This window comes from Theobroma cacao, chromosome 2 (genome assembly GCF_000208745.1).
Source record: "Theobroma cacao cultivar B97-61/B2 chromosome 2, Criollo_cocoa_genome_V2, whole genome shotgun sequence".
NCBI classification, from domain to species: Eukaryota; Viridiplantae; Streptophyta; class Magnoliopsida; order Malvales; family Malvaceae; genus Theobroma; species Theobroma cacao.
This window is the reverse complement of record NC_030851.1, coordinates 34,787,461-34,803,870: the sequence shown is the minus strand read 5'-3', so window position 1 is coordinate 34,803,870 and position 16,410 is coordinate 34,787,461. Positions and strand designations below refer to the sequence as shown.

Here is a 16,410-nt window from a genome sequence, read left to right as displayed (position 1 = left end):
AACAACCTTCAATTGTTTTATAATTTTACCTCTTAATTCTGTCTAGAGTTAGACCATAACTCAACTCTACGTGTCATGCTCATTTTATAGGTTAAAACTTGAAATAATCATCACAGACTCAATTAAAATGAGACAATAATTTGCACATGAGCATTTAACTCATTAGTTGATATATGATTTTTTTCTCTAAAGAATGAGGCTCAAATCTTCTTTTCTAAAAAAAAAAAAAACAAGACAACAATTTGAAGAGAAATTTGAACATTTTATAGTTAAGTTTTGAAATGTCAAGATAAAGATCACATATTCAATTATAAAAAAAAGTATTTTTTTTTATAATTGAAAGAAGAGGGATTTGAATCTTACTCTTTAGGTAAGAGATTATATACCAACCAATGAGCTAAATGTTCGAAAAATTATAAAAAAAAAGAGTACGTTAACATGATAAGCACTAAATTGAATTTTGAATTAAGAAAAAAAAGTGTGTTTCAAAATATGAAGTATTACTTAAGGAGGAAGAATTAAGATGACAGTTGATTACTCCCTAAAGCTTGTTATTTTTTATTTCAGATGAAGTGGCATCGAGAGAACTGGAATGTAATTTAGATGAAGAAATAGAACTTAGCCTAGCTAAATTGTTTCTTGGTAACCCTTAGATATGTCAAGCCTGACTAAACCTGATCCTAATAAGACTGGAAAGAACAGATTACTGGTGAACAAAATAATAAAAAGCTCATGCTTGGATTGGACTCAGGTTGAACAAATATTTCTAGCTTAATATTTTCACTCGTATATGTTTGATTTGTGTGCGCTTGCTCTGTACGTAGGTGTAGCACTGCACCAATAATGGAAGCGCGTTTTTCACAATCCGGAAGAACCGCATAACAGTTAACGAATTTCTGACTCCCATTCTACTCTCCCAATCCCATCCTTCCACGTGTCTAAACCCTTCCCGCCAAAATTAAGCTCGCCTTTTATATTCCTCTGCCTCTCACTGTCTGCAACAAATTAACTCGAAAACCACCTCCCAAATGGCATCCGGACTTCTCCTTCCTCTCATCCTCCTTTCTTTGCTCTCAGTTTCCTCCCCTCTGCCCTCCCAAACCCTCCTTGACGCTGCCGAAATCCTCTCCGACTCTGGCTTCGTTTCCATGGCTCTCACTCTGGACCTACTCTCAAAAACCCTGGCTCCTCTATCCCCATCTCTCACCATCTTCTCCCCCACCGATCTCGCCTTCCTCGAACACGGCCAGCCCTCGCTTTCTGTTCTCCAATTCCACCTCTCTCCTCTCCCCCTCTCTCTCCAATCACTTAAATCCCTCCCTCCTTCCTCCACCATCCCCACTCTTCTTCCCAACCATTCCCTCATCCTCACCTCATCTCCCTCCGATGATTACGTTTCCCTTAACGGTGTCAGGATTGATGGCTCCCCTATATTCGATGACGGGTCTTTGATGATCTTTGGAGTCCAAGAGTTTTTCGACCCGGGTTTCGGGTTTTCAATTCCTAATCCTGGTTGTGTCGCATCCGTAAATGGCGATGATCATTCATTCTCTGAGGCTAGTTTGATTTTAAGGTCAAGAGGATACTCTGTTATGGCCTCGTTCCTTGATTTGCAGCTACTGGAGTTTAAGGCGAAGACCGCAGCTTTGACTCTCTTTGCTCCTTTTGATGATGCCATGAATATGAAGGGTTACAGTGGGAATTTCAGTGTGTATCCGTCCATCTTCCGCAGGCATGTTCTCCCATGCAAGTTCTCGTGGGCTGATTTGGTTGCTTTAAATAATGGATCGGTGCTGGGGACTTACTTGGAAGGGTTCAAGATCGATGTCACTAAGTATGGGAATAACTTGATGATCAATGAAGTGGCCATTGCTTCTCCAGATTTGTATTACGGTGAGTCAATTGTTGTTCATGGTCTCCAAGAGGTGCTTGTGGTGCCAGAGAGGCCACAGACTTTGGCTGAATCTCCATCTGATATTGGACTAGATCACGGTGAATTTTAGTGCTATTAATGGTTTTTTTTTTCCTCTCAACGGCTTATTGCTGGACATCAGTGTAATTGACTTTTCTAGTTGATGATCGAGAATTCTTTTTTTTTTGTTAATGCCATTTTTGGGCTGCTAAGACAAAGGCTTGGTATTGAGATGCTTGATCTAGAAGCTATATGGATGATTAATTTGATGTAATTCAAAGCGATATGTCAAGTATTGGGGTTTTGTGTTGCAGGAAATTGAACCTTTTTCATTTGATATATATCAAATCTCTGCCTTTTTATCTTCTTCTTAGTTTTTGAGTCATTTGTTTTGGTGGTTTCCTTATATGTTATTCTTGGAGGAGTTGCTGGCTTGGTTGTTTATTGCAGCAAATTCCATGATTCCTGGTAAGTTGTGAACCATAATATTTATTTTTATTATCACAGCAACTATATATTTATCTTGCTCTGACCATAACTTTAGGCAGAGTATGGATAATAACGAGATTTAGCAGCTTTCTTGAGGCATGGAGAGTCAATATGCAGCAACTTGAAGTTTTATGAGGCAGCTAATCTCTGCTTGCTTAACATGTTCAAGTTTTGGTCTTTGAGCAGTCACTCCTGCACCTAGCTCAGCCCGTCAGTGAAAGGCAAACTTTTAAAAGCTTCTGAATGCGATACGACATGCACTGAACAGCCCCCTAGATGCCCATTTCTTTGGAGCTAGTAGCTAACTACGATCTAAAAATGCTAAGCCTATTAATTGAGATTTGATGCTATGTTTCTTTCCTCTTCTTCTTTCATTGGAGCAGCAGATTTTTTAAGGCAATTTTCATTTAAAAAATGCTTTTGATGCACGGCCTACCTTTGTTTTTGGTGTTCTTAGAAGAAGAGTAAAATGAATAATTATTCTGAGAGTTGTGGATTGTAAAAACAATAAAAAATAAATAAATAAAATGCTCTCAAGCAAATGAACAACCAGCTTATGTACTAGTTTCCCTCTGTAATGAGTTTTCACTAGTCAAAAATTCAAAGTTAATTAGACAGTATAAACCTTCTCACAAAAGTAAAATTGTTAAGTGCAGAATTATGTATTCTCTTAATTACCACGGACTCGCATAGCTATTTTCGATTGATGGCTGGAACAACAAAGTAAAAGGAGATAAAATAGCAGAACAAAGAGGATTTTGGGTGGAGTAAAACTAGTCAAACAAGAATTTTATTAAGAATTGATACACACCTAGCTACTGCCAAGATAGAGGTTCCAGTTACTAACTTGATAACAAATAATAGAGAGAGAATTAATTAATGAACAAATACCAAACATTCTAACTCATAATTATGATGATATGCTGATACAGATGTCTATGAGTTAGCTTGTTGGATATAGAGATACATTGTACTAGTTTTGGTACTTTATTTATAAAAAAATAATGAAATAAAATACAAGAAATAAGATATGTTTTGCAAAAGAAAATATAAAGTGTTGTAATTATGACATCCTTATTGCATACGAGTATTATTTTTAAACGTTTCTAATCAATATTTTAATTATCATAATTAGACATTAATAAAACTAAGATTAACACATGGTTGCATGATTGCATGATTTCTTCCCGACATATACTATATATACAGCTCAGCATGTTAAAATAGCATTAATGGAGATAAGAAGAAGAAGTATGAGCAGCCATATTGAATGACCATGCATCCAGACCTCTGCTCGTCGAAGCAATTCAAGAAAACAGTTACGGGAGTAACGTGAAGAAAGCAATGTACTTTATTGATATGTTATGGGTTTTATATATATAGGACAAACTTAGAGTCAGGAAATACTTTATACACAATTAAAAATAGTAAAATACAGCATTAATTGTCTGCTATTTCAAATCAAAACGTGACTGATTTTATTTGACCTTGCTATATATTTGTGCACATTTGACTCTATCTTCTGCTATTCTAACTTCCACCAATTAGTACAGAATGGTAAATTAGTCCAGAATGAGATCGATGGTTCATTCCTTCCACCAACTACCAAATCCATTTACGGGCTGAACCGTGCAGTATGAGTGACAACTTCAGCACTTTACCAGCTTTTCTTAAGAACCAATATAAATGATTGCGTATACCAGCAGCATACCTGAGCTGCTCAGAAATTTTTGGTATCACCAAATTCAATGGACACGTTCATGCCTTGAAAGGTTTCCAAAGGAGCTTGTAACACAGTTACCTACTCAAAATCATTTTATAAAAACTACTACTAGAGTAAAGAAACAATGTCTCCTTGATGGCTAAATAAGCAAGAGACAAGGATGTGTGTTTTTTGGCTTTTGATAGATTTAAATGAATAGTAATATTAACATTCCTTGTTGCAGTAACTCCGATGAGTTTTACATCTTTTCCAATGCAACGTAATGCAGTTGCATCCTTTTTCTACCACGCAGAGAAGCAAAGGATTGCCCAAGCAGATGGCGAACAATCAATTTCATTTAACCATATATACGTATATAATAAGACATCGGAAATGGAATATAACCCTCCCAACTCAAAATGGAGCTTTGCCCCACCTTGGTTTCTTTCCCGGTATACGGGGATACAACAAAAATGAAAGACCTAAACCTAATTTCTTGCTCTACTTTAGACTCCATTTGTCATGTTCGACAATGTTGTATTGTTATTGCTCGTTGTGCTGAAAATGTTCTTGCAACTCATAAATTTTATTGGCAACGATAGTTTCACAAACACCTCCTCCCTTTGGGGGCGGTTTGCATAGAGTATCCAGAGAACTAGACAGAGCAAGACTCCTACTGAGATTAAGCCCAATCCTGCATTTACTATCTTAAGGTAATGCTCCAATGGACGGCAGTAATTTGAGGTTATGTTTTGAAACGTATGCCTGACAAAATCACAATTTTGCAGGCGAAGCAGAGGTGGGGTATAGTGCTCGAGAGCATAGCTCTCATTAACTGCTGCCACCAGCTGCGTGAATCTGTCAGGCGTTATCCTTCCCATGGTGGTGCATACCCCAGATGCTGATACCATGCATGTGTAGTTCTGCCAAACCTGAAAATAAAAAATTCAATTGAGTTGAGTCGATTTTTTCTTGCATAAGTATAGGACAGCCTAAACGATTTTATGATTTCAGGTTCCTCAACATCCAGGTAGATTTAGTTGTAACAATAAATAAATCGCATTATTCTCAGAAACTGCATGGTCTTAGGCATGTACCTACTAGAACATGCCTGGGTTTATGCTATTCACAACCCATTATTCACTTCTTTATATAACCATGATTATGCTGTATCTGGTTAAAACTCATTTCTGTCAGAACATCTTCACGACAAAAATAAATGCAACAGAATTCATTCAGATTATAACCTTGACCAAAGCTGATGACAACACAATATTAAATGCATAAATCATAGATAATTAGATCACTAAAAATGGATATATCACTTATCGCTTGAAGGTAGATCCAGCAGCACAACACATGCATAAATAGCTATTAGATATTCAGGGACTGTTTATTCACTCTGGAAGGATGAAACTTTATCTAGTGATATCTATGGGAAATAGATTCTAAAAAATCCTCCAAACCAAATTATCAAATTTCATAGACATACCAGAGAAGCATTTGCCATAGAAACCTCATAAGACCCACACCGGCGATCTTGTAGCTGAGAGTCAAATGGGTAACACAGAGGAGGCATTGGAGGCCCAGACTGATTGTAATAACGAGTGTCATCTGCGGAAGGATCTGAGTTGGCAAAGGTGTAAATATACGTATTCACAACATTTACTATACCATTGATGACTTGTTTGCTCTGAGTGAGTGTATGGTTTGTCGTTCTCTGGTCAACACAAGGAAGGATATTGCTAAGAGCAGTCTCCGCATGGGGATTTTCCACCCATTCTTCCATAGCCAAACAAGTGTCAGAAATTGCACTGAAACACACAAAAGAGATCATACATCTGTAAGATAATGACATCCACATGGGCATTTTGCACATTGATCATTGACCAAAAGTATTCAAATTCTAGTAAAAATAGTGTTCTTTTCACTAAAGCAATGTGAAATCAAGTGAGTTTCCTTTCGGTGACTACAAATTGCTGTAGTGGGCTAGTGGCATAGAAAATAATTATACTTGAATGCAGTTCAAGCAAAGCAGAAGATTCAAACTAAGTAATTAAGTTAGAACCTCAAGGTTAGGATTGTTTAACAGCAATTTTCCAATAAAGAATAGTAGTGAAGTAATCATATATGATATAGGGAAAGAAACAAAGAAACTAAAATGACATGGAGGAGCAATTTGTTAAAACAAACTACAGGCATCAAAACTGATACAATTTCAAATATGTTATCAGTAAGCAACTTTGAAGCATTGAATGCAAAGGTACTGATGCATCTTCTATTAAACGTTAACATTCCATAAACATGCAGAGGGTTATAATGGATGTGTGACCAGATTTAGATTTTTTTAAGGAAGCAAATAAGTAGGAAAATTGTAGAAATATCTCCACCTAAGATCTATCATCTTACTTGTTCAAGATTACAAAAACTCCACAAAGAATGAATGTAACAGCTACTAGTAACCATCCACTGACTATGAATCTGCAACAATTTGTCGGTAGTGTCAGAAAGAGAAGTGAAGTTGTAGTATAATTGAAAGAAGAGAACTCACCAACCAAAGACCAAAGGGCCGTTTAGTTTCATACATGTTTCCCATTTTCTATTTCCATTACACTCTAAATGTGATCAATAATAACTAAATTTGAAAAATTGGAAAACAAGGGATTTCAAATGTAGTTAAAAAGTTAGAAAACCATTTTTATTAACATACCACTTTATTGAATTTGGGACTCCAACTTTACCTTTTAACTATGTTTTGGTGCAATATTATCAGTCTATACAGATTTTTTCTGAGCAATTTTACCATTATTTGAATAAAAAAGAAACTCGTTAGGAATTTCAATTCTTCCGTTAGTTTCTATTATGTAAAAAAAAAATTATTATGTATTATTTTTTAAATGGTAACTAAGGATGAAATCAATAATTAAATCAAAATTAGAAATAATTGGATTTGTTTTCTTAAAATTCCCAACAAATCACTAACGGTTTTTAAAATATATATTAGCTATTTGTACAAAAATGTACAACTTTTTTTTTTTATGTTTTAACATTAAAATCTATATTTCTAAGAAAAAAATAATAAAAACTTCATTTTTTTGTTTCTTTTTTGACATGTCATTATTCTTTTTTGTTTAATTTAATCCAACTCATCAGTTTTTTAGAATTTTTTTATTTTTAACATACGTCACATCACCATTTGACCATCAACCTCCATCTTTTAATGGTCAAATGGTGAGATTGCATCAAAAGACTAGGGTAAAGTGGTAACATTGCATCAAAAGAATAAAAAGTAAAATGGTAAATATGAAGCCCTTAATTTTGTAAAAGAGTCAATTTAATCATTATCCCTTCCAAATTTAGTTATTACCTTCCTTCATGATCATTTATAATATAAAAGTGGTGATGGAAAATGGAAGACATTTTTCTAAAACTACAGAGCAAAGAACTTACATGTGAATGGCATGTTTGTGGCCTAGAATAGACAATACTGCAACAAAATAAGGCACAAATTTCAGATAGGCGAGAGACAAGAAACTGATGAAGAAACATATAAGATACAAGTCACCGATATTTAATAGTGATACTTACAAAGACCAAGCAGAGCCAAAATTAGCATCACTGCTGCCACAGTAATCAGTGCTAATCGCCTGAAAACAAATTTAAAATTGGCATACTAAGTATTAATATTTTGATTTACATGCTAATTGTAAAGTAATGAGGTAATAGTAAATTGGTTAGAGGACCATACACGGCATTGAAGACTTTTCTTATTTTACCAGCATTTTCACTGGTCTTCTCTGTAAGTGTATCTGCTGCTGCTTTTAGATCTATGTTCAATTTGTCGATGTCAGACATAACATCAGAAGGAAGGAACACCTGGGCCACATTGATGGTTTTTGCTAGAGATAGGTACTGTGTAACATTTTTTAGGATTTGAACAGTGTAGTCTGACTGGTTTACAACATATTTCAAAGTATGCAACACTTCACCATGAAATTCATCTTGTCCAATAGAAAGAAGAATACATCCAGTCCTGCTCAGCAAAAGATTTGGCATTAGAAGTCAAATCACACATGCCAATGGAAGGTGCAGAGATAAGTAGATGATAAAATTTACAAAAGGAAAAAAGAACTATAATAATATAAGATGTAAAAGCACCACAAAACTCAGAAGTGGTAATCCTTGTAGTGAAAAGACCTAAGTTTAGATTATTACGCTGTAGCAGTTGTGAACAATATGAGCATTATAAGACAAATCCTTTGGGAATTATCAGATCTTTCTCCTTTGATGTTTATTCTCCATCCGCAGCAATGATACACCACAAGAACCAAGCCAAAAGAAACAAACCACAGGACAGCAAAAATGAATCCAGCAGCACCTGTAAATCCAACAGACTGCAGACACAACAGTGAAAAATGCTAATTAAAAATATGAGATATTGTACACATCTTTCAAAAAGCAATAAAGGAGAAAATGATAAAAAGCAATGCAGAATGCGTGCATTTAAGAACAAATTGAAAGCTGAAACATCTTAATATAATAGTATCTTAAGAATTCACATGCAAATTGTAGCTTTTAAGGCCGTGAGACTGGGTCATAGATAACAAAAGCCTTGTCTGCCGATGATCATTGTTCCTCTAAGAAAATTTTCAATCTGTTCCAACATATTTACTTTCGAATAGCCATAACTCATAACTCGGTTTACTGAAAAATCCAAAACAAAAACAGAACAAACATGCTATATTACTTCTTGTAAAAGATTAATAAAAGAGTTTCCGACTATTGTCAGACATGGAGAACATTTATTTCTCTAGCATTTTGTTGAGTCTGAAATGAATATAAGATAATTTCTTCTGCTTTTCTTGAGTATATGACATTCTCTTTCTAACAAGAGCAACAAGTGTTCCAACTATTATCTTTTTCAATATCACTATTTCTACAAAAATTAACCGTCTAATCTCATTTAGCATAGATCGTAACCTCAGCACAAAGATACCATCTTCACAAAGACACCATCTTCAAATATGATATTTGGAGTGCAGGAAAAGACACAAAAATTTACCGCCCAGTAATGCCGGTTGGTAATATCCCACCCGCCGAGATAATGCTTGAAATGACGAAGAATGTCCGGCCTATTTGTCCTTTGTGCTGCCAACAGCAGCAAGCTTGGAGGCTCGTCATTTGAAGGTCCTGGTGCTTGTGCCAGCTCAGATATTTCATTCTTCCATGGACCTAAATTCTGCTCTCCTGCGTACAGAACAAACAGACACTAAAAATGAAACAATTGAGATAGCAAATAACCAGAAAAACCTTTCCTTTTTCTTACATGCGTTAAGATCAGAGTAAGCACTGAACGATGGAAAAGAGAAAAGAAAGATCAGATTTCTCGAAACGCCCCTCATCTTTCCCAACCCCCCAAAAAAAACATAATCCCAGTACTCAAAATTCCATTTTCTTCCTCTTTCCTTTGTTTTTTCCTCAACAATCAAATATAACAAAGAATGACAAATCACATTACCACAAGATAAGATAAAAGACCCAGATAAAAGAAAACAAACAAACAAACTATAACAGCAAACAACATTTAAACAGTAACGTCACATTATACTAGAAATAAATACAGAATTATAAACACCAACCAAAAATAAACTTGACATGATCTCTGATCGGTCCATTTTGAGCTAAAACTGGAACAGAGCTCAAACAACCAAAGCCTACAACAAACAAGAAAATGAAGTGTCTTAAAAAAATGATCTTCTTCATTTGAGGCTCTTTAAGTACACTTCACTGGAAACTCATTCTATCCTTCAAGATTTAGCAAATCCAGAAAATCGAAATCTTAGGGACACCCCATCCCAGAATCACAAAACTAGAAACAGAGCCAACAGTGGCAGTGTGAAAAGAAAAGAGCTTCTGATGGGGTATTGATTGGGAGAGAGACAGTGTCACATGGGAAGAAGGAGACTAAAAAGGCGGGTGGGATTAATAATAATAAATCAACAACCTCACTTTTGATGTAAACCCGTTAGGCTCATAGCTTAGCACTGGCCGACCTTATAGTATATATAAACAGTGAAATACAGAGGCAAAAATCCTTTTGAGTGGATTAAGCAAAGAATAAAAATACTAGCAAATTGGCTTCCTTTTAAAGATTTCCTTCTACCACTTATTTTGTCCTTTACTACTTTTTCTCCCTTTTCCCCCTTTTCTTTTACTTACTGCATAGTGCCAGCCCTTGATTTCCTTCATTGACTAAAATGCCCTCCTTTTATCAACTGATGTACTGGTACGAGTTGGGTGTTCTAATTTCCCGGGAACAGAAAGGCCAAATAAATCTGCACCCAAAGTCAAATTACGAAATTAGTCCTAACACAAGTAGCGGCGATATTATTTTATGTTACATCTTTTTTTTTAATCAATTTTGATTGATTGAATTCTTTCATGGTTAAACACAATCTAGTGAAATGATGTTCTGTTGTGTTTAGGTGCGCCAAAGCATCATCATCCTAACAATCTGTTACACTACATCAATCGATTCCGTTAAGTACTGGGACCCTCCACGCATGGGATCGGATGGTAAGATCCTGCGGTGTAAATTAACTGCAGTATATACGTGTAGATTTCGTGTGTAGAGACTTATTGTAGTTGCAGAGCGCGTGATAAAAACGTGGACGTGATGAGAGAACATCAGGAGGTCCCCACCCGCTGACAAGTGACTGACTCCAATTCCCATGAAAAGTGCAAGTAAGGGTACGAGCGGTGGGTGGGACCGGATGAGCATAAAAAGCCGTGCAGCGCGTGTCACACAGGGATGCTGTGATCAGTGATCACCGTTCATTACGCGCTTGATTAGTGGTGATGAGACTGGGTCGGTTCTAGATAGGGGCATCGGGCCCGTCATCTTTAGATCCGAAGCCATAGAGGGCCATTGCTTTTTATCGGCCTATTGCCAGCCGTGGATCAAAGAAATAAAATTGGTATGAACCTTTTCTTTTTACTTACGGCGTCAGGTATTCCAGACCGAGCCGTGTTCCTTTGACGAGAAGAAATTATATAAGGTTTTTTTAGTATGTTTGTAAAGTATTTCATTAAAAAATTAAAACTTATAAACTAATAAAGTTTAATGAAAATTCAATAATATATTAAATATTAAATTTAATCTCCAATAATTTTAATAAAAATACTCAACTTAAAACAGGTCGGGCCTAAAAGTTCATGTCTAAGCACAACTTAAGTCGGGTCAGGCCCGCAATCCTAGACTACCAACTTAGAGAGAAGTATAATTTGGGGCAATGGAGTGAAAGTAATAACAAATTTACTTCCATGGAAGAATAATAATCAAGAAGGAAATCTTAACTTTTAAAATTGATAAGAAAAAGAAACAAAACTCATTTAGGGTTCATCCTTGACTAGCTCTATACAATTGAGTCAATCCATTGAAACTTTAAATAAGCCTAAACAAGTAGAAATAGACAAAATTAACATTAAAACTATGGCATGAATGATACTATCAAAGGTAAAAACATGTTGAAATAGAGACAATTATAAGTTTAAAACATAATTTAAACATAAAAGCAAAAATTTAAAGTGAAAATAATTGCAAAAATAATCCATAAAAATCATAAATAAGCATGAACACGACCAAATTAGAGATATGAAACCATTAGAAACCATGAGAAACCATCTATAATTGTATATGAGAGGACTTTCAAGTTATGACATGTGGTTACTTCAATAGAGGCAAATGTGCTAAGTTGGACTCATGGCACGCCAATGGTGTTAGTGAATGGGAGCCGCATGATCTGTCGTGTATATATTAAGTGAATGGGATTTAAGATGACATGTGACTTGCAATTGAGCTAGGAAGGAGTGTTTTCGGAATGTTCCTGTAGCTACAGTGTGGCTTTTAATTGGGCTACGAGGGAGCGCATTTTTATATGTCTTGATCTTGCCAGATGGTGACCGAACTGGGTGGAAGGGATTACTCTCGGATGAGGCTTGGTTATGGCATGTGGGCCTCGCTGTTTGCTTGGACATTGACTGGGATTTGGCTTAAGGATTGATTTTGCCACCAAGTGGCTTGCATTACTTCTCTCTACATCGGCCTCTTTCGGATTTGGTAAATGTTAGAAGATTTATTTATGGTTTTTTAGGGTATTTGATTGATTTTGAGGACTTTTTTATCTTTTGATAGTAAATGTCTTTCTTTTTTTGTTTTGAGGGTAGTTTGGGTTTCTGCTGTGTTTTATTAATTTTTTTGTCTTTTCCACTCACTTGATGTTTTAGAGATTTATATTCTCTTCACCATTTGGCCATTTGTGCTTTTTGATTTTTTTTTTTGGGTTTTTTCTTTGATTTTCAGCTCATTTTCCATTATGAATGCTGACTGATTTTTTTTTTAATTTTTGATCCTCTTTTTTTGTAAATTTTTTTTTAAAATTTTTTAAAATTAAAAGTCTGAAAATTTATATAGTAAATATTTTGCTATATTTTCTCTACTACTAAGTTTAAAAAACGGGGATAAAAAGTTTTGTAGTTTTCTCATTTTATGATTAAGATTTTACTTTTTTGTTTTTATTTTGTTTCCTTCACCTTGAATTACAAATTAAAGGCTATTGACATAATGCGTTGCTTATGTTTTTATTTATTTTTAAAACATCCTATTTTTTTTTTCTTTTTGTTATTTGGCTTTAGCAAGTGAGAAAAAATTCGAACAAGTAATGGTAAGAAGCACACTGTTTTGGACCAATTTGATTCTTAGATTAGGTTGAGTAAACAAATTGTTTTCACCCATCAAACTTAAATCATTTTTTTTTGTTTTAGCATTAATCTGGTATTGATCTGAATGGTTAAATAGATTTTTAATCAATTTGACTCATGGTTTTTTTTTTTTTTGTTATTTGGCTTTGTAGGCGGCAAAAAATTCCAGCGTGCAGTGGCAAGGGTCACATTGTTTTGGACCAATTCAGTTCTTATATTAAATCGAGTAAACAAATTCTTTACACCCCATCAAACTTAATTGATCTTTTTTTTTGTTTTACTGTTAACCTAGTATGGATCGGAACTATAAAATTGATTTTTACCCAATTTGACTTATGGTTTAAAAATTATATTAAATTAAAATGACTTAAATGTAATTAATAGAATTTAAGCATTGATTTCAAAGAAGATGTAGTCTTTATCGTATATACAATATGTTTTGATATTTTTGCATTGATTGTTTGCAGTTTCTAATCTTCCTTACTGTTAGTATTCATCCTCTGTTATTGATGAAAGATTTTTTTTTTTTTGCTGTGATTTTTATTTATTGTTGCATTTATTTTGGAGGATAGTTTTTTCTCCTCTATATTTGTATTTTTTCCCGTTCCTATTTCACTTATTTATTATAAATTAACACTTTTGTAATTTTCTCAACAGGTGTTTAGCTTTTTCTCCAGCGAACATTGCAATAGTGGGAGGTCATTAACTATAAAGTAACATTTCTTGATCTAATACGTTTCGTTGATGTTATTTTCCGTAACCTTTTTTATTATTTACTCACTACTATTAAAAAACCGATTTCTTTATTTGTTTTTCTATCTTTATTTAGATATGTTTGTTAGTGTTATTTTAATTTTTTTTATTTCACTTCTTTTTTTCAGCTTGCATTTATATATGTTTGTTCCTATTATTTTAATCTTTCTAGGTTTTATTGTTTTTGGTGTTTCTGAAGAGTATAAATTTATTTTATCTATTGTAAATAGTTTGCTTTTAGTCTTTTACATTTTTACCCTTATAGGTTGTTTAGTATTACAAACTTTACCAGCATATAAATAGCTGGTTTTCTGGTTCTTTCTTAGACACTCGAACAAGCAGAATATTTTCTTCAGTTTTTCTGTTCTTCGATTCTATGAAATTACAGATTCTTTCACATGGTATCAGAGCCCAATCTGGGGTTTTTGAACTATTTTCTCTTGATTTATTGTAGACCCATCCATATTTCTCCTTGTATTACAGTGACGGTGTTCGTCTAACGGGTTACGATTAGATTTCTATTACCGATTCTGCCATTGAAAGTGTCACACTCTTCATCGCATCTTTTTGGCATATTATTTGGGGTTTTGTTTGTAGATCCGTTTGTTAGATCAACCGTTCCAAAGTTTTGATCTAATTTTCCTGTTTCTTGCAGATTTGTTTGTGAATCGACTGCTATTAAGGTTTGGTTCTCTTCTGTTTAGATTTGCATTTCTTGAGGATTTATTTTGACGATTTGTTCTTGTGTTTCGATTCTTGTAAGAAAAATTTCTTCCAGACGTGAGTTACCATGGCCTAATCAACACATGTGATTTCTCCTTTGGATGATCCACATTCAACTTATTTTGTGCATCATTCAGACCACCACGGTTCAGTCTCAATCACTCCGAAGCTCACTTCAACGAATTACTCAGCATGGAGCAAGTCATTTTATCTTGCCTTATCCATTCGCAATAAGCTAGGGTTTATTGATGGTACGATTCCTCAACCCTTAGTTACTGATAAATTGTATATGCCGTGGATAAGATGCAATAACTTGATTGTCGCTTGGTTGCTTGAATCTTTAACACCATCAATTGCTTCTATTGTTTTCTATATGAGTAATGCGGCCCAAATTTGGGAAACCCTAAAACGAAGGTTTTCATTGCCAGATGATGTTAGGATTTGTAATCTACAACACACACTTAATGGTATTACTCAAGGAAACAGATCAGTTTATCTGTATTTTACTAATTTAAATTCTGTCTGGGAAGAACTGCGCAGTTTTCGTCCTTTGCCTAAATATACTTGTGGAGGTTTTCAGGAATTTGTTGATCAAATGGCTAAGGATCATGTTTTCCGATTCTTAAATGGATTAAATGATAGTTTTTCTGCCTTACGATCACAGATCATAATGATGAAGCCTTTTCCATCTTTGGATGAGGCATATAATCTTGTTTTGAGAGAAGAAAATCAGAGGAAATTTCATGTCATGGTTCAACCATTGAGTGAGACTGCTGCTATGTTAGTCGTTACTAGTGAAAAATCAAAAGGAAAATTTGATCTTCTATGTTCACATTGTGGAAAGAAAGGGCACTTAAAGGAGAAGTGTTATCGATTGATTGGATTTCCTGCAGATTGTAAGTTCAATAAGAACAAATCTGGTGTTAATAATAAAAGATGTCAATCTTATTCTGCCAATAATGTGATTTCTTTAGATAAATCTGATGAAGTTGGGGATGAGAGTATCAATGCTCCAATGTCTCAAATCAATCTTTCTAAAGATCAAATTCATAAGCTGTTGTCTCTCATCAATGAACAACCATCAATCAATCATCATGATACTCCCACAGCATCCAGTCAGCAAAGTAAAACTACTTTGGTGAATTTAGCCATGGCAAGTAAGTCTTTCAATCATGCTTATCATTTCTTTAATGATTCCTATTCATATTCCTTTGTAAATAATATTGTTGCTTCAATGTGTTCATTTTTGAATAATGATGCTTGGATACTTGATACTGGTGCTACTGATCATATAGCTTGTAATCTGAAATATTTTACTATATTTAGGAAAGTTCATAATGTTTTTGTGCAATTGTCAAATAAAATAAATGTTTTGGTATCTCATATAGGCACTGCCAAGTTAGGAGATTTGGTTTTAGAGAATGTTTTATGTGTACCAAGTTTTTAAATTCAACCTGATTTCTATTAACAAATTAGCAAAATGTTAGAAACAACATCTGTTTTTTAATGATACATACTGCATTATACAGGATCTAGTTTCCTGGAAAGTGATTGGGGGTGCTAGAGTGAGGGATGGCTTATATCTCTTACAAAAGGAGTTGAATGCACAACTAGTTGCACAATTTCAAAAGGATAGAAGTGTAAATTCTCATTATGTTAATTCTTGTAATAGTTTGTCTACTGTTTTTGATTTGTGGCATTTTAGATTAGGGCACATTCCACTTAAGAAAATAAAACAGATTCATCAACATTTTCCTGATGTTTCATGAATAGAATTTTTTTTTTTTGTAATATATGTCCACTTGCAAAACAGAAAAGGCTTCATTTTCCAATTCATGTACCTACTGTTACATTTGCTTTTGAACTAATAAATGTTGATGTTTGGGGACCATATGAGGTTTCTACAATTTTAGGGCATAGATTCTTTCTTACAATTGTTGATGAATACACTAGGTTTACATGGATTTTTTTTAATGAAATACAAGTAAGAAGTTTCTATGATTTTGCCTGCATTTTATAATTTGGTTTTAAATCAATTCAATGTTTCAATTAAACAAATAAGGTCAGATAA

The 16,410-nt window shown here is 34.3% G+C and overlaps 2 protein-coding genes across 2 annotated transcripts; one reads left to right on the top strand and one right to left on the bottom strand.

Moving 5' to 3' along the window:
* On the top strand, positions 834-2,285 carry LOC18609736 (putative fasciclin-like arabinogalactan protein 20). The gene has a single exon (XM_018114794.1). It carries the CDS (start codon positions 1,029-1,031, stop codon positions 2,001-2,003), a length of 975 nt encoding a protein of 324 aa, XP_017970283.1. The 5' UTR covers positions 834-1,028; the 3' UTR covers positions 2,004-2,285.
* LOC18609735 lies at positions 4,275-10,161 on the bottom strand. The gene is made up of 9 exons (XM_018116298.1): positions 9,743-10,161; positions 9,166-9,350; positions 8,319-8,497; positions 7,852-8,136; positions 7,692-7,750; positions 7,554-7,590; positions 6,513-6,584; positions 5,596-5,917; positions 4,275-5,035 (listed from the first exon to the last, which is right to left on the bottom strand). Exons 1-9 carry the CDS (start codon positions 9,864-9,866, stop codon positions 4,610-4,612), a joined length of 1,689 nt encoding a protein of 562 aa, XP_017971787.1. The 5' UTR covers positions 9,867-10,161; the 3' UTR covers positions 4,275-4,609.